Genomic DNA, 18,176 nt, shown 5'->3' on the forward strand with positions numbered 1-18,176 from the left:
TTTGCTGTGTGACATGTGCTGTTAGTCTGAGCGCCTGGCTCAGAGGCACTCGAAAGACGATGCCATTTGCTGTTGCGATGATAAGGCGAGAACAGAAAGACCATGTGACGGATTATTGCTTCTGTTTGACTAATGTGTCTGGTTTATCTGCCAAAAACATGAAGTCAATTGAATATCCTGATCTGCCTTCAGCAATGAGACCTGTGCCACATGACGACAGTCTTCCAATTCCAAAACCACCAGAGGATTGGACCTTAGACGAACCAGATGAAGAAACTGCAATGCAAGGTACTGACAGTGACATTGACCCGGATTTTGAAACGTGGTCATCAGGCGATCCACATCTTATAACACAGTCCAAATTGAATGATTTGGTCAGAGATTTGGGTCTGCCAAAAGTAAAAGCCGAGCTGCTGGGTTCGAGACTGCAGGAATGGCGTTTGCTGTCACCAGGTACGAAAATTTCTGTGTTTTGAGGCCGATATCATGATATAACCAAATATTTTGCACAAGTCGACAGTCTCTTTCTGTTGTGACATTGAAGGGTTGTTCTCTGCCTTGGGTTAGTCAGGATAAACGGAAAGATGACTGCAGCAATGTACAGAGACATCCTGGATGAAAACCTGCTCCAGAGCGCTCTTGACCTCAGACTGGGGCGACAGTTCATCTTTCAGCAGGGCAACGACCCTAAGCACACAGCCAAGATATCAAAGGAGTGGCTTCAGGACAACTCTGTGAATGTCCTTGAGTGGCCCAGCCAGAGCCCAGACATGAAGAGTGGTGTCTCTTCATTGATTCGTCAATGTTAAGCCTGAAAGCTGTTCTGCTACACAATGGCAACGTTTACCCTTCAGTACCTGTTGGCTATGCAGCACACATGAAAGAAACATATGAGAATATGGAACTGTTGCTGAAGCACGTCCAGTATAGCAGGTACAACTGGAATATCTGTGGAGATCTTAAAATCGTTGCTCTGTTACTAGGACTGCAGCTTGGCTATACAAAGTACTGTACTGTTGTTTCATCTGTGAATGGGACAGCCGTGCCAAAGCGTCACACTATTCTCGACAGAACTGGCCACTCCGTAAAAAGTTAGTTCCACGACAGAAAAATGTGGCACATGAATTGATTATTGACCCGGCAAAGATATTTTTGTCTCCTCTTCACATAAAACTGGGACTCATGAAGAATTTTCTGAAAGCACTGGATAAGGAAGGCGAAGGTTTTCATTATTTAAGACAGATGTTCCCAAGAATAACTGATGCCAAGATCAAAGAGAGCATTTTTGTTGGCCCCCAGATCAGACATGTTATGAGTGACAAGCGGTTTGAAGATCTGTTAGTTGGGCTGGAAAACAATTGCCTGGAAAGCCTTCAAAGATGTTGTTGACAATTTTCTGGGCAATTACAGAGCCCCAGACTAAATTCAGCTGGTAAATGAAATTCTCAAAGCATACAAGATAGTGAAGTGCAACATGTCACTCGGGATTCATTTCCTCCACTCACACTTGGACGTCTTCCCCATAAATCTCGATGCTGTCAGTGACGAACACGGTGAAAGGTTTCACCAGGACATTGCTACGATGGAGAAACAATATTGGGGCAACTGGAATCTGTCAATGCTTGCTGACTACTACTGTTGGACACTGCAACATGATGCACCAGACACTGAATACAAAAGAAAATAATGATTAAAACATGTTTCATTCTGTTGAATTTAATAGCTTATGCGAAACATAAACGTGACTAAATACGTTATTGTCAGTAAACATATACATTTCTGTTTCTCAGAGTTACTACATGATGCAGTAAAACCAAAACTATATATGTGCATACCCAGTAGGTACTTGTCACAATCAGCAAAAACGTTTCAGGAAGCAAGATTTTTCAAAAAAATGTTGCGCAGTGTTATTTTCCAAGACTGACATAAAGAATTCCTCGGCAGTTGCGCCAGCAGGGGGCGGGCTTCCTTCACGTTGCTTAGCGGTTACGTCATAGGTAGGCGACCCACACACGCGCGCGTGAGTGCTGTGCTTGGAACTTTACTAACATTAATGAGGAAAAAGCAGTAACTGGACAGTAAAAGTAGCGAATGTTGCTATCATGTTTGCGGACGAGAATTTGCAGCATGACGACGGGCCTCCTCTCCGGCTATTGTCGTTACCGCTGTGGCGGGATGCGATTGGTGGGCAACGCGAACTTAAGGAGAGCCAGCTCTCGAATAGAGGTGCTTTTCGGCGTGGCCCCGTGCTTCATTGCTTTGAGTCGAGGGCGGAGGGTCTGTCACGCGCTTTACACCAAGGAGAGTCGGGTCCAACAGAGGCCTGGGTCACAGGAGTTACCCCGGCGAGCGGCTGAATTGGGGGTCCCTGTGCGGAGGGTCTCTAAGAGGGAACTGGACAAACTATCTGGCGGCCGCGTTCACCAGGGCTACTGCCTCGAGGTCAGTCCGTTGAAATTCACTCCGCTTGATCTCCGGACCGCGGAGGAAGAGGCGCATAGCGACGGCTGTCGGCTATGGCTGCTTTTGGACAGAGTTCAAGACCCCATGAACCTGGGAGCAATTCTGCGATCTGCGTATTACTTTGGTTTGGACAGAGTGGTGGTCGGACTGCATGACAGGTAGACTTTTCACATTGAAGATCCAAGATTACATTATAACGTTAGTGTGGTCCGATGCCTGGATGATAGCCTGTGGTAGTTCTTTTATTTAATTGCGACCTCCTAATACATTCATCTTCAGGATATTATATATACATTATACTAGCTGTGCAATATTATTCTTGGAGAGGTTGAAATCGAAGTATTCAACGCCGACTGCACCATGCAATATAATGCATTCGTCTCTGTTATATGCCATTTGGTATGGGATTCGTTGTGACGGTCAATTATTGGAGTGAAAAATGCAGTGCATTTTATTACTAAGAATGTTGGTGGTGCGCCATCTTTTGGAATAATACAGACATAGCCATTGAAGAGACACGTAGACACCTTCCTTTTAACCAAGATGGGTTCTTGCTTGAAAGGCTAACAATGTTGTTCAAGAGTTCAGCCGTGCTGCAGAGTTATTTTTCTGGTAAGGTACAACACCATCGCCATATATTCCATTATTAATTTTACTGTTATCTGTACCTGTAATAATAAATTTGAGCAAATAAAAACACATACTAAGGGCACTTAACAGCAGCCAGTAGCAATACACATGTGGGGGATCGTGCTGTTTTTTTGTTTTATCTGCTGTTGGTATTATGCTGTTGTCACTAGTCTGTAAGAGACATGCAAATCTCATGCTCAGTGTAGTACAAATGACAGCAGTCTTGAAATTCATGCTGGCATTTATTGATACATTGTCTATTATTTAATGTTAGCAAAATATTAATTTCTGGTACCACTGTACCTTTTGCTAGATAGATTGAACTACCACTGATAAAAGTAAATATTCATCATGAAATCTTTGAACATTTTCCTTTTCAGATAATATGGTGAGAAATAACGTCCCCCGTCTCTCAATTTAAACTTTTGAGCCTGAAAGCTACTGTTGACACCATAACACTCTTACATTGTCTTGTCTTTCCTGAAGGATGCATATATTTCTGTATAAACCTAATTTGAATGGAACTTAGTCAGCTTTTTCCAGCCTTTATATTTAGCATGTAGCATGAACATTTTTAACACGTTACTTAAACCCCCTAAGTTTCTTTTCTAGCAGTTACAATGTATTTTAAGCACATAATAAAACGGAGTAAATTTGTTCTTTTTTTTTTCTAAACTTGCTGTCATTAGCTTGCACAGATTCAGAGGTGATACCAGCAGCAGAGCTTGCATAAGCAGAGATTAACCCCAGTCAAGGTGCCAAATCATCACAGGGCACACTCATGCACTGGCCAGAACTGGACCGTTTTAGACTTGCCAGTTAAGTTGGTGGAGGTAAGCAGATGCCCTTAATGAACATGGGTAGTAGTTACTAGGACAGCTCGATTATGGCAAAAATCACAATCATGATTATTTCGTTTGATGTAGAAGTCATAGTTATTTAACACAGTTAATAAATGACTTTAGAACTACTGTATTATACAGTTATTGAAAAATAAACTTGTCTTTTTTAACAGTGTATTTTCTTCAACTCTAAATATAATTCAACTGAGAAACAAATTTTAAACAGGCTTGACCTTATGTCCATTGGGCTGGCTGTAGAGTCCTCATGTCCTCCATTAGGATGGGCAGGCAGTGCAGGTCTGGTGAAATGGTGTCTTGATGGCATCTTGTAGCACTTTTCTAAAGTGTTTACTAGTTTCGTGAATCTCTGGTTGCTTCAGTGCTAACTGAACACGTGTGATTAGCCCTGGAAGATTATGATGGCGTCCGTTGTTTCTTTATGTCTTTGAGAGCTAGATAGCTAGGCCCTGGCTGTTTCATTATGCAAACTGTCTTTAATTGATGGCTGTGTTGATGTGGAAGAAGTCAAAAGGGCTTTGCTTTACTCTATTTTTTTTTTTTGTTGTTCTTTTATTTTTTTGTTTTTAGACCACTTTTCATTGAATTTTAACAAATGTGTTGTATTGCTTTGTGGTACAGACACCTCCATGTAAGGGATTTTGCACAGTATATGTAGTTGTTCCTCGTTGGACTCCTTGAAACCAGAGTTATTTCCAAACAGCTAAATTGGTTTTACCCTTCTTGGTAACCAAAGGCTTTCTTTCCATTATTTGTTTTGAGCACAACTGAGCATGCCACAGCCCGGCGGGAAGTGAGTTTGAGCCTTTATGGAAGGTCGATAATGCCCCGCTGGATTTATCACAAGTCAAATGGGCGCATCATTGTGAAATAAAATCCATCCATCCATTTTCCAACCCGCTGAATCCGAACACAGGGTCACGGGGGTCTGCTGGAGCCAATCCCAGCCAACACCGGGCACAAGGCAGGAACCAATCCTGTGCAGGGTGCCAACCCACCGCAGGATGTGAAATAAAATGCAGCACAAAAATTATTTTATCTTGATGATTTTTGTTTTATTAATCTTTGCAAGCCAACATTGTAATTCAATTTAAAAGTCAGTTAATCACCCAGCCCTAGTAGCCAAGTACTCTAAACAGAAGACAACACAAGAAAGAATTGACTAAAATGAGTTTTCAATCAGACCTAACTTTTTAAATGGACATCAAGAATAACAAAGTATTACCATGTTTACTCTAGATATTGGGTTGAAAAGTTGTGTAAACGACTGGGCTAGACATGAGTAGGTATGGGCAGTGGCATATGTTAAAACAGTAAATAAAAAAAATATAACAATCATGCAAAATGTTACTTTATTTTAACTATATTTATTTGTAATGTTCCTAAAATGCAGTATAATACATTTGAGCTACTATAGCTTCTAATTTGAGCACATTTTATATTTGGGGAATAACCAACTGCCAAATCTGTGCAACATTAAAGCCAAGATAAAAATGGCAGAGTATAAAATGCCCACGTAGTTGAGGTTTTATGATGTTTTTCAGGCTGGCATATTTTAGAACATTCACTGAAGTCCTACATTCTCCACCTCCCAAACTAACTTTCCTAATTAATAATTAAACTTTTCTGACTTTGCTTGTAGCCAAGCTTCTTCGAAAAAGCCAAACTCCATAATTTTACCCACAATGCTCCACACTGTCAAGCTCTTTGCATCTTTAGACTTAAAGCAGCAAACCCACTTTAACTCTCTTAAGGCCTGGCTCCAGCTTTCTGATATCTTTGTTCTCCACTGTACTGACTTGCATAAAGATTAGTGTTTGGCAATGATTAAAATTTTTAATTGCGATTAATTGCATGATTGTCTAATCGTAGACAATCACAACAATCACATTATTATGGGCAAAATTCAATAATGAACTCAAAAGTAGTGTAATGCGTGTATTTTGTTTGCAAACACTTTAAACAAATAAGGTGCTTTTTAACAGCAGTATTTCCTTTACATATTAGCAGTTAAACTATTTCTTGTAAATCTCAACTTAAACATTAATGTAATCAAATCAAATATAAAATCAAATCCATTTACCACTGCCAGGGGATTAACATTTTATCTAGTTTGTTATAGAAAAGCAAGTTACCCTCAGAGTCCAGAGCTACGATCACAACATTATAACAGGCACCTGCCGAGCAACAGCAAGTTAACTTTTCTAAATCTGTTTTCTTTTTTATCTGAATAGATACCAGCAGAAACGTTTTCTTTTATCAGGGAGCAGCATAAACCATCTGTGTTCAGTAGCAACTCTATGAGGGATGATATTTTTTCCAAAAAGCTTGTTTTCTGAAAGCGCACAAAGCAGTGGTTCCACACATAAATCAACATAAAACGTCTGTTGCTGCCTGTTGTGCCTGCTGTTGGCGCCTGTTTTGCAGCAGCTCAACAGCCAGCAGGAATGCACGGTGGGCTGGCTGTCATTGTGAGACGGGTGAACGGGGGTGGCAGTTGCAGTGAGACGCAATATTGTTCGTATCTCCTGTCATCATAAGTGTCTGTCCTTCCAGGCGAACATTGTCATAGGTGCATCAGCTACACTAACGTGTTCAGCACCACGATCAGCTGATGCCGATACCTCACTTTCATTTTTAATGTACATCTCCAGATCACTTGCATCATAATCAGAGTCCGATTCAGTGATAATACAAAAAGTTTTGCTTTGAGCGTTCACTTTGGTATCTCTCCACATGCTACTTTTGAAGCTGTTTGCTCTTCGCTACTCCTGCACATGCAGGGAATCGAGGTCAAATCAACAAAGCTAACTTTACTTTTAGCAAAAGCGTATTGAAAGTACTGTAGATCAGCAATCTCTATTGATCGCTAGCAAGACTGAGGCTTTCAAAATAATAACAAAAGCTGCATTAACAAGTGATACAATAATTGTCATTGTTAATTAATTAATGCGTTAACGCGATAATAACACGTTAACTTGCCCAGCCCTAATAAAGATATATTACATCTTTGGGTGGGCTCTACAGTTGAGCCTTTTTGTTGGTGTTTCTTAATCTTCTACCATGGTGACATGCCAGTTACATCTAAATGGTTTGTGCTTCCAGTAAGACCCTCTTTATTCTGCACCAGTTCTGATTTTTTTTTTTTTTTGGAATTGATGTATGGTAATTTAAAAAGTGGTCCATTAGTCATTTGTTACCATATTTTCTGACTTTTCTGCTGGCGTCTAAAAGTGACAGTTATGTGTACCCATAATACAGCAAGAGTGTCCTGCTACTGTACAGACAGCAATTCATATTTTCAAACTATGAGCACTGTAGAATAACGTTTTACCTCTGTATGGACAAGCAGCCACCAAGTTTGCATCACTAGATCTGTAACCTTCAGTGACTGATTGTTTAGTTACTTAGTCTTTGGACCAGGCGTCTATTTGTTGTTTATTTCGGCATCAACTATTGAGTGGCACAGTGGTCATCGCTGCTGCCTCATGAGTTGAGTTGTCTGCTTTCAAATTCCATGCCCCAGTGTTGTCTTTGTACTGTTTGCACATTCTCTCCATATATGCGTGGGTCAGCCACCAGGCACTCCAGCTTCCCCCCACATCCCCAAAGATAAACTGGTTAGGTTGATTAATAATTTAAATTGCCATTTTGCAAAGGAAGGTGTGTGTGTGTGGCAACCTTTGCAGGGTGTGTGCCCAAAGATTACTAAATAGGTTTCAGCCTGCCATATCCCTGGATTGGAGTGAGTGGGTTTGAGAATATTTTAGGCCCAGGAGGACTGTGTGCACGAGTGGGCCTTGCAATGGACTGACACCTTGTCTAGGGCTACATGGATGGTCTCCAGCCATCTGGTACCCTGAAATCAGAGTAAGTGATTTTGAAAAAGAGTGATAAACAAGGCTGTTGCAACTCTGCTTTCTCTAAGCGCTGCCTCTGAAGGCCTTGCTAAGCACCCAGCCTGATCTCAGTCCATCAATCCTATTTGGTTCGCTAATAGCTAAGTTGCCTCCTTATCTCGTCCAAATACTTTTTAAAAGTTGTCATTGTCAAGGTGTCCGTTTTAACTGTACAACTCAGTCACAGTGCCCTTACGCTAATGTCCATATTTGGATCCTGTTTAGAAATCAGAGTTATTTCACTTAGCTGATAACTTTAATGGAGTCGGGTTCTCTAGAAATATGTTTTACTGCAGATTTGCAGGAGCTTAGCAAAAAAATGACAAGAAAGGAATCTTTTAAACTACTAAAGCACCTCCCGCTAGGAGTAAAATTGGTTTCTTGATGATTAAGGAAGGTGATTGGAATGGAATTTTTAAATATCTTATGTCCATGTGAAGTAAATCATTTATTAATGCAAAACAGCCTTGAATCAAATGCATTCTGCCCTTCAGATGTTTGGCTCAATTTCTGAAGAAATAATTTGAGTTTGTCCAAGCAAGTCACAGCTGGGATATTGCTGCTTAGGACACTGGTGATGCCATTCAGTCCTTAAAAGGTTACTTATTGGGTGGGCAGACCAAGATAGGACTACATGTTTAAGAACATATGCTTTTTTATTTTTTACGTGCAAAAAATGTTTCTGACCATTTGCAGGCTTTCTAATTTCAGTTGTATTTATTCTGACAGCTGCCCTTTGAGTCCTGTTGTTAGCAAAGCCAGCGCTGGAGCAATGGAGGACTTGGATGTTTATGCCTCAGAAACACTTCCTGAACTTATCAAGGTAATGGTGCACTGTGATAGGGATGGTCGAGACAAGACTTGATGAAACAGATAGCGATCCTGAAGTAGCCACCTTATTACTGCTACGGAATCATGGGCTGCACTTTCTTTTCACAAAATGTTTCTTTTCCTTGGCTTATTTTTTGATGAATAAATACAGCTGAGCAAAATGTACTGTGTATTGTTTGTTTCCCGAAGTTTGATTTGTTGAACTTTAGGATTTGATCATTCTTAATTCTGTTCTGGCAGTGCATTAAAGCAGGGTGTAGCTACTCTTTCACATGTTGATGTATGAGATTGCTAAATATTGATTTTGGGCTGTACATATAATATGACCACATGGGGGCATCATTGTACTGCCTTTCTTTTATGTTTTGTCAAGCAGCAGAATTTTATTCCTTGTTGCCTCCAAAGTGTTTTAGAGCAGACAGACAGGAATATTGCTGCCTGCTGAATAGCCTTTTCAGTGTTCAACAGGGAGCTGCTGTAATGTTTAAGGTACTCCCAAATATTAAAAAAGATGCCATTCTTATTTAAAGCAGTTGGCCAGTTTAGGAATTAAGAAAAAGCACGTTGGTCTGCAAATGAAATATACAAGAAAGCCATTTTTTAATATTAGCTCATTTTTGAGGGCTAACAGTATGAAAAGGCATGTTAAGAAGGGTCGTCTTGTCTAGTTTGTTTTTGGTATAAAGTTGTGGGCACTGCCCATTCCCTTCAGCAAGTGTTAATGTGCATCTCGCACTGTGTTCTTTTAAGGAGTTGACATTTTCATTCATTTTAAGGTAAAAATCGGTCAAGGGTGGCATGTGGTTGGAACTGTTGGATCAGCGTCAGAAAAGATTTCTGTGCCCGTAATTCCCTGTTCTGAATTTCAATACAGCCAGCCTACTGTTTTAATTCTAGGTAAGTGCACATAATTATTTATAACATCTTCGCAATACTCTGATTTTTCTGTTTTGAAAACATTTACCAATTTAGCATTTCAAGGCATGAGCCTATCCCTGCAGTATTAGATACAGGGCAGGACCTGGTTTAGGGCAGTATGGCAGTCCATTAAAGAGCACATATGCATACTCGCACATGCAGGTCAATTTAGACTTGTCTGTTATCTGGCACACATTTTTCAGATGAAGAAATGGTCTAATGTGTAGGTCCCCTTGCAAGGAGGCTTTGCTGCAGGCATATCTAGATGGTCTCAATATTTTAACAAGGCCCCAGATTTTTAAAGTAAAACAAAACATAACCTGACCCCGGGCTGGTCTGGGGTGTATAAGAGGGATAATCTTTCTCAACTGTCCTAGGAGTGTCTGGGTGTTCCCCAGGTATTACTGCATAAAGTATCTCAGATGACATGGACAGCTCAGGGTTTTGCTACCACAACCCTCATGCAGGAAAATTGGAATTAAAATAAGTGAACAAATCCCTTTGATATTCGTAATCTGGGTTAGGGTAATAGAGGGCCAGACAGTAATCCCACCATCTCCAGGCACACCCCAGAATACTCCAGTAATCAAAAATACTCCTACTGGGGACCTTTACAACATGCGTTTAAAAGTCACTACCTTTGTCATAGGAACCATATGGAGGTCCAGTGGTCACCCTTACTTCTTCTTGGCTGCTGGAACATAGGGTTGAATTTTCAATCCAGCATTCGGTTTTCTGCATTTCTGCAACCAACGCCAGCTGAAAGACAGGAGCCAGCCATGTGTGGGCTGAAAGCAGACATCAAGGCACACACGTACAGACTTGACATCAGTTGGAATCTTCACGACAAGGAGTCGGAGGTGTTCATTTGAGATTCTAAATGCAATCTTTAAAGATGGACTATACCTAGTATATTTTAAAATACATTGCTTTTGTGTACAACACAATTATTGTATCTTAAAAATCTTTGGCTGTGCAATTGCTACCCACAGTACTGCTTCTTGTAGGAACATGATGAACGAGAGACCACTGATGCTGAGTCTTTGAGTCAGACACCAGAATCAGTAATGAACCGGTTCTACGCTGTTAGTGTTTTGAAAGGCACTGATTATGTGGTCAAAACCCACGACACCCCTCGTCACTACAAAATGTTTAAGCCCCCCAACCCCTCACTCCAGTAATGGCAGTGTGCTTTTTGTATTGACACTGAAACTGTCTTTTCCACTTGGCAGCAGGAAGACAGTGTCTATTGAAAGATGGTGGAACATGCTCATCGGTTGCCAAGCTCTTGTTGCTGTATTCATTTGCTTTGGATGTGAGAATGAAACGAGAATGCCCGGAGTAAACTTGGGAAGAAGGTCCAGTATCCACACATGATGAATAAACTGGGATTTGAACCCAAGTCGATGGGAAGTGGTTACAGCGGCTGTATCACTGCTCCAGATATCTAGACTTTGCCCTTGTCTGCGGAGCTGTAGTATATGCCAGTCTCCTCTGGGCACTCTTTTTTCCTCCCACGTTTCAAAATTGTGATCCAAGGATTAACTTGTTCATGTAGTGCACCAAAAATGGATGAATTGTTTTTGCCATATTTCAGAATTTGGCTTTGTGCCTTGTTGTAATATTCAGACCTAAATGATGCTTTTGTTAAGGTGCATGCATTATATTAAAGCAGACCTCAAGCGATTTGTCACACAAATGTAATCCTTCAAACTAAAAAGAAGACATGCCATGCTTTGCTTTTTTTGTTTTTTGGTTAAATGACTGTTTATGTTTGTATGTTAGTAAAGACTATTTCAGCATAGTTTTGCCACAGTCGTTTGCTTCTGCAGCTCACTGATGTTTTTGACCCTTCTGTTTGATTTTCATTAGGAGATGAGCCCTTCAGGGAAGTTCAGGGAACGCTTACCTATTTACCCACCATGCAAGAGGACACTATACAGACATTGCTTGGGTGCCAATAATAAATCTCCTGCTGCTGTTTCCACATGCTGGAACACTCTAAATTGTATATTTATTTACATCCCAGAAGTGTACAAAAAGCATTGTTGCTTATATTTGTTTTATAGTATTTTTTAATGTGCTTTACATTAATCTTTTGGTTTGAGATATTTTAGTACAATGAGTAGCCAGGTTGCCAAAATGTTTTGTAGACACAGCAAAAAGAAACTGATTTAGAGTTTACCCAAAATGACCGTTTTGCACAGAAACCTGAGTTATCATGTATGTCTCTCTTTGGTTTTGATCTCTTGAGATAATGCCTTTGTCACCTGGTTGGTGACACAAAAGGCAAATCAAGCCATGCTCAAATGGTACCCATTTAAGAAGCTGCAATAGCTTACAAATTCTTAGCTGCTGGCATTCCCTATATAATATGTATTTATATTTTGTACAGAAGATCTGCAGGTTATTTATTCAAACTAATTTCTACATTTTCAGGCCTGTTGCTTTATCTCCAGGTAATGAAGCTTCTGGGCTTTCTCCACAAATCCAACAGTTGTGTCATTCTTTTTTAACCATCCCTCCAGGCCAACGCCGCTTGCACCCTGGGATTGACTCCCTTAATGTCTCTGTTTCTGCAGGTGAGCATTCTCCAACCTTTTACTGAACAGATTATATATAGGACCTTTCCATGAAGGGTCATGAACACTTAGCTAAAGTGCTCTATTTGTGCACTATACCATGGTGTTGTATCAGTTCAGTTGCTCTGTGTCACCTTGTTAATCTTTCAGGTTTCAATCTTTTATTTACAAGTCAATCTCTTTTAGAACCTAACATCAGTTTTAAAGGCTACTAAAATTCATACACTGACTATGCATTTGTCAAAGAGCTCCTTCAGTACTTAGTCACCATGAATAGAAACTAGATACATAGGTAAACTATAGAATTTCAGCTGAACGACACAGTTGTTTGTTTTAGTATTGTCTTTTTAAGTGCTAAATTTCAAAGCATGCACTCAGACATTGCAATTATTTGTTTTTTGCTTTTTTTTTTTGGCTGTCCTCTTCTAGAAAGATAGCGACAGTTTTGTGAATTTAATATCAGTGAGGAGCACACTTCTGGTGTGACGAAGTCTGAGGGGGGAACGTCCTCCTCTATTACCCCACATTATCTAGCCCTACTAAAGTGTGATCATTTTGACACCGTAGTGAATGATGGAACTAATTGTAAGGTTTACCAAATTCTACATGCCTCTGACTATGGTGCATTCTCATGATTATCAGATGCTCTCACATGACAAGGGACTACCCAGCCAATATGAGATCCTGCATTTATATTGACTCATCAGTAACCTGCTATTTGATTACAGTGTAGCTCACCCTTCCTCAGGCTCTATACAACAAACAGGTAGGTGGTCTTGCAGTAGACAGATGAGAAGATCCAAAGAAGCAATAGGTATTTGTGCAAGGTGATAGATGTGCAGTTTTGAGCGTGTCAGCCATTAACAGCATTGCAGGCCAGTAACAGTCCTCACCCGGGCTTACAGCAATCTGGCATTCAAAATAAAAGACTGAGTTCTGTGCAAATGACCATTATATTTCTTATTTATAAATTTGTTTGAATGTTTCTCCTTGCAGGTATTCTGCTGCATGTGCTGGTGTCTTCCATGAAAATGCACCAGTGCTGCCCATCTCACATTGGCAGTGAATCTGATCCCTGAATATAGTACACTGCTTAGACTGGATTAACACATCAATTAACGAATAGCCAATCAATGAGGAGTGCAAATTAACATTCCTGATTCATTGTGTAGTGTTTTGTCCTGTACTTGATGAGATTAAACCCAGCTTTTAGCTTCAATGCCTCTCTCAAGTAGCAGTTCAGAGTCAGAATGACTTGTTTGAGCAATCCATATTCCATGTGTCATCCTGACACGGGGCTAGTCCTTTATTAAGCTCTGGCATCGGTTTGATGTGTTCTTGCCAACAGCAGGCTGCAGCAATTACATCATTTTCCAAGACTGTTCGTTTATTTTCAGCATCATTGTAAAGTCTAAAAGAAGTGGATTTTGCCTTTTTTACATCAGTTTTTTTTTTGCTTTTTTAATTAATAATTCTGTTTAACCTTGTTTGTCAACCAAAAAATCCTTATGTCATGAGTCACTAGCCACTTGTTAACCGTAACCATAAGAAGCCACCAGGATTTTTGATGCGTGTTTCCATTATTGCTCTGAGCCATACCAGTATGATTCAGCCTTGCGTGGTTCCTAGTGCTTTCATTTTCCAAATACACACCATTATGTGTGAAACATGGAACAGAATAAAAATGGAAAAAGAAGACTGAAAGTAAACATGCCAGTTTTTCATAACTGAGGTGTTGAAAGACATACAGTAGCCTGGATACTCACTGCATCCTCTTGTTGTTCAGCTTATTCTGCCAGTGGTGACCCAATGTAGACTTACTGTCCGGCAGTGTTTATAATTGGGCAATCGCAACATAAAATTCTGTGGTATAACTTTGACCATTTAGTGATATTGCAACAATTTAGTTCATAGCTACTAATTGGCATGTGGTTAACAGCATATTAGGAACTAAAGTGGCTATTTTGAGAAATGTGTATTTGTGTAGGATCTCAGTGGGGACTAAAAAATGTCAAGACTGGTGTTATCTGGATAAATTCTGATTGCTACAGACTGTTATGGGTTAAACGCCAGTAGTGTGGCATAGTGGTTAAGGCTTTGGACTTCAAACCCTGGGGTTGTGGGTTCAAATCCCACTACTGAGACTGCCTGTGCTCCAATTGGAAAAACAAGAGAAATGTAACCAGTAATTCTCAAATGTTGTAAGTTGCCTTTAAGTAAAGGCCTCTAATAAATAAATAATAAAATAAATAGTTCTTTATAGTTTATGGATATGACTTAAAAGAAACTTCTCTGTGACTAGAATCACTAACTTTCAGCAGTATCCTCCCTTGCCTTCTTTATAGTTATATTGATGACAGTTGCTCTGTGGGACTTGGGGCTCTTTTCTGAAATGGGCTGTTAAAATAATGTGTCAGGAGAAAGCATACAAATGCCCCATCAGTGACATGGCTTAATACAGTAGCAAAAAAAACCAAAACACCTTTCGATCATGAGCAAATGCACTTTGCATGTAAAAGGTAAGCTTGCAATATTTCAAGTCGCAGTTATATTTTCACAGTCATGGTATACATACTATACAGTTATATGAAAAGGTCGTGGATATTTGATCAGGTAAGCTGTAGAACTTCGTGTAAACTGTGCCTACAGATAAAGATACTATTTTGAATCATGTATTCAACAAAACTCTAAACAGATATAAAGGTCTGCTGGGAAAAAGTAAGACTTATCGTAGACCTTGGACTGAACTGCCCACCAGACTCTGACATCAACTCAGTGAAACTGCTGACCACTCATCCATGCAAAATTCCTTCAGTTGCAACATGTTTGGGGACTTTCTTGTGTGTACTTGTCCCTTCCAAATCCCCTCAAAACATTTCAGTGGGATTCAAATCGGGGCTTTTATCAAGACACTCCATAACCCTCAATTTTTTTTTTTTTTTTTTTTGAGCCATTCATTGGTGGAATTGTTTAGTGTGCTTCAGATTATTATATTAGAAGTTCAATTTCAGGTTCAACTTCAGCTTTCAGGCAGATGAGCAGTCTAATATAATACAGAATTCATAGCTAACTTGAAGATATATAAACTACCAAGGCAGCAACGCAACACAAACCACATTTCTGCCGCCATGCTTCACAGTTGGCATGAAGTCCTTCTCTTGAAATGCTGTCTTTGGTTTGGACCAAACATGTTTACTGCTACTGTGACCAAACGACTCTATCTTTGATTCTTCTGGCAACAGCACATTGTTCCAGAAGGCCTGATCTTTGCCAAAATATTCAATGGTACCTTGTAATCTTACTCTAGTGTTCTTGTTGACCAGTGAATGCTTTTTTCCTGGCAAACCTTGAATGCCAGTTGAATTTGTTGTGATTGCAGATGCATGCACTTTGACATCAACCTTTTCAAGAGTTAAACCAGTCGAGTCCACAATGAATGTTTGGGGTTCGTGGAGACTTCTTTTAGTACAAAAACGTCAGTTCTTGGGCTGAATCTGCCGGACAAATTAACAGTTGTTTTGAAATCTACGCTACTTGTAAATGATTTTCCTTACAGTGGAATGATTGATTTCACAACATTGGGTGATTTCATTAAATCCTTTGCCAGACTCTGCTACAGCTATTCTTTGGAGGCCCTTAAAGAGCGTTTTTGATCTTGATATGATGACACCGCCCACATCAATAGCAAAGGCAACACCAGACCCTAGGTATCTGTCATTTATAAAAGTAAGGACCACCTGCGTACTCCCTGAGGAGGTTGTAATCAATGGCATCTAATCTGGAACAACCAATTCAAATGGTACGGATATGAAGTGGAGATAAACATAAGGATATACTTACTTTTTCCATGTGACAAATTGCCATTTTTGTTTGTTTAGATTACGCGAATAGGTACACCATGTTCAAGTATGATACATTAACCTGTAGGCACTGTTTGCATATAGATCTGTTTGTTCAAATATACTGAAAAAGTCAACAGTGTCCACGGGGCGTACTTATGATTTCACACAACTTTAATTTGCCATTTTAAATTGTGATGGGATGTGAAAATAGAAGTTTCAAAATGTACCAAGTACATCTTTTTGTTTGCACACACATTGCAAAACTGTATCCACATAGTTTTAAGAAGAAAAGTAAGCATAGATTTTTGTGGGATTCAGCTATTTTAAAAAAGAGATCAGCTGTGCACTTCACCTCATTATTAGTCTTCCTCCGTGGAAACCTTTCAGTCCCTGGGATGCAGTTTCTTCTAGACTATGCCTCGACAAATAGTCTCCAAGCGATGTTGTTGACATGATATGGTGTTGATACCCAGATGTGAATTGCTGTTTCTGAGCTAAAGGCAACTAAACAATAATCACTTGCAGTCTTTATGCTTCTATACATAACAAGCTGTATACCTGGAAAAAAGGAATTGGATGTAATTTATTTCACAGTACGTGAAGAACTAAAATTCTTTTGGTAATTGACAAATACGATTGACACATTTCCAGTATTCATCCAGATGTTAACCACACTGACTGATACTAATAAATCTATAACTACACTGAGAGAAGGTGCCAAAGCAATGCAGATCCTTTGATGTGAGGCAGGAATGACGGCTCTGCACTACTATATACTATAAACTTTAACCTGATTATAGGTCTGTAACGTCTGCACGTATAATGTCATCTTACTGCACACTACATACTAGACTGCTGAAACACACGTGCAGCAGGCAACAACTTTGGAAATAATGCAATAACTACTGAGAGATGGCACAATAATTTTTTGAGTGGTGGAATACTGGCACAAGAATGGCTGCCATCACATCATCCAGGGGAATGACACACATTTTTGGTGGTGGTTGAAGTGGCTCTTCATTATCGATGTAAAGCACTTTGAGCAGCTAGAGAAGCCCTATATAAATGCAATTAATTGAGTTGCTCATTTGTCAGGTCCTCTGTGGTTTATCTTATTCTTTTCCTTTATGCTTGAAAACGTTTTGGTAATGTCTGAGTGCCAGTATGGTATATACTGTAGGTTAGTGTGCCTATTCTTCGGCGATGCATGGATGGATGTTTGTAATAATACTTGTGTAAAACATAACTCATTTCTCATGAGTTTGCACACAGTTTGTATGAGGAACTTCCAGACTTGGGTGCGACTGCCAATCCTAATATGATGTGGGAGACCTTCCGTGACAAGACCCTGAAGGTTGCTGAGGGTTGTGTTAATGTTACCAGTGTTCCCAAAAAAAGGTGTTTCATCGCGCAGGACACTCTGGATATTATTGAGAGGAGTCGCAGCGCACAGTTTAATGTCAATTCTGGTCTGTACTGGGAACTAAGAAGGATGGCTGCAAGGACTCTTGAGAGTAGATAAAGAGGCGTTTCTTAGAGGAATCTATGAGTAAGTGACACACCATCTATGGTCTAGTGATCTACATCCTGCTTACAGAGGAATCAAAGTATTACGCACATCCAAATCTCTTCCTCAAAGAATCGCAGTCAGGGCCGGTGATGGAACGGTCCTTATGGATGACACTGCAGTTGTGACCCACTGGGCTGGCTACTTTGAGCAGCTGTTTAAAGGTGAACCTCTGGCTAGGACGTTGGATATCTCCGGGTCCACAGTTCTTGAGGCTGATCCTCCAATTAACTGTGAACCACCCAGTCTCATTGAGATGGCACAGGTAGTAGAAAGGGGAGGGGAGGAAGGGCTGCAGGGATCTGAGTTATCCAGGGTGAACTTCTTCAGGCTGGTGGTAAGGCTGTCCTTCTGGCATTGCAAGCAATCTTTGCTTCCATTTGAGAGATGAGTGTCATCCCAACTGACTGGAAAACCGGTCTTGTCATCCCTATCTGGAAGGGAAGGGTTGATCGCCTAGATTATGGCAAATACAGGAGGGATAACACTGCTCTCATTGTCCAGTAAGGTCCTTGCTAGGATCATCCTCAGTAGGATCTGTGATCACTTGCTCACCTACCAACGACCAAAGCAGTCTGTTTTTT

At 40.2% G+C, this 18,176-nt stretch overlaps 1 protein-coding gene across 4 annotated transcripts in view; it reads left to right on the top strand.

The window, feature by feature from the left end:
- Positions 1-2,026: 2,026 nt before the first annotated feature.
- mrm1 (mitochondrial rRNA methyltransferase 1 homolog (S. cerevisiae)) overlaps positions 2,027-18,176 on the top strand; it is a 39,206-nt gene continuing 23,056 nt past the window's right edge. For 2 of the 4 annotated variants that reach the window (XM_039756711.1, XM_039756714.1), the window contains exons 1-5: positions 2,027-2,621; positions 8,582-8,675; positions 9,460-9,580; positions 11,474-11,555; positions 12,041-12,183. In XM_039756711.1, coding sequence (XP_039612645.1) covers positions 2,092-2,621; positions 8,582-8,675; positions 9,460-9,580; positions 11,474-11,555; positions 12,041-12,183 — 970 coding nt within the window. In that variant the 5' untranslated portion in view covers positions 2,027-2,091. Of the gene's footprint in view, positions 2,622-8,581; positions 8,676-9,459; positions 9,581-11,473; positions 11,556-12,040; positions 12,184-13,179; positions 13,880-18,176 lie in introns of those variants that run through there. The other 2 variants (XM_039756712.1, XM_039756713.1) reach the window with 2 other exon arrangements.

Source organism: Polypterus senegalus, chromosome 6 (assembly GCF_016835505.1).
Source record: "Polypterus senegalus isolate Bchr_013 chromosome 6, ASM1683550v1, whole genome shotgun sequence".
NCBI lineage: Eukaryota > Metazoa > Chordata > Cladistia > Polypteriformes > Polypteridae > Polypterus > Polypterus senegalus.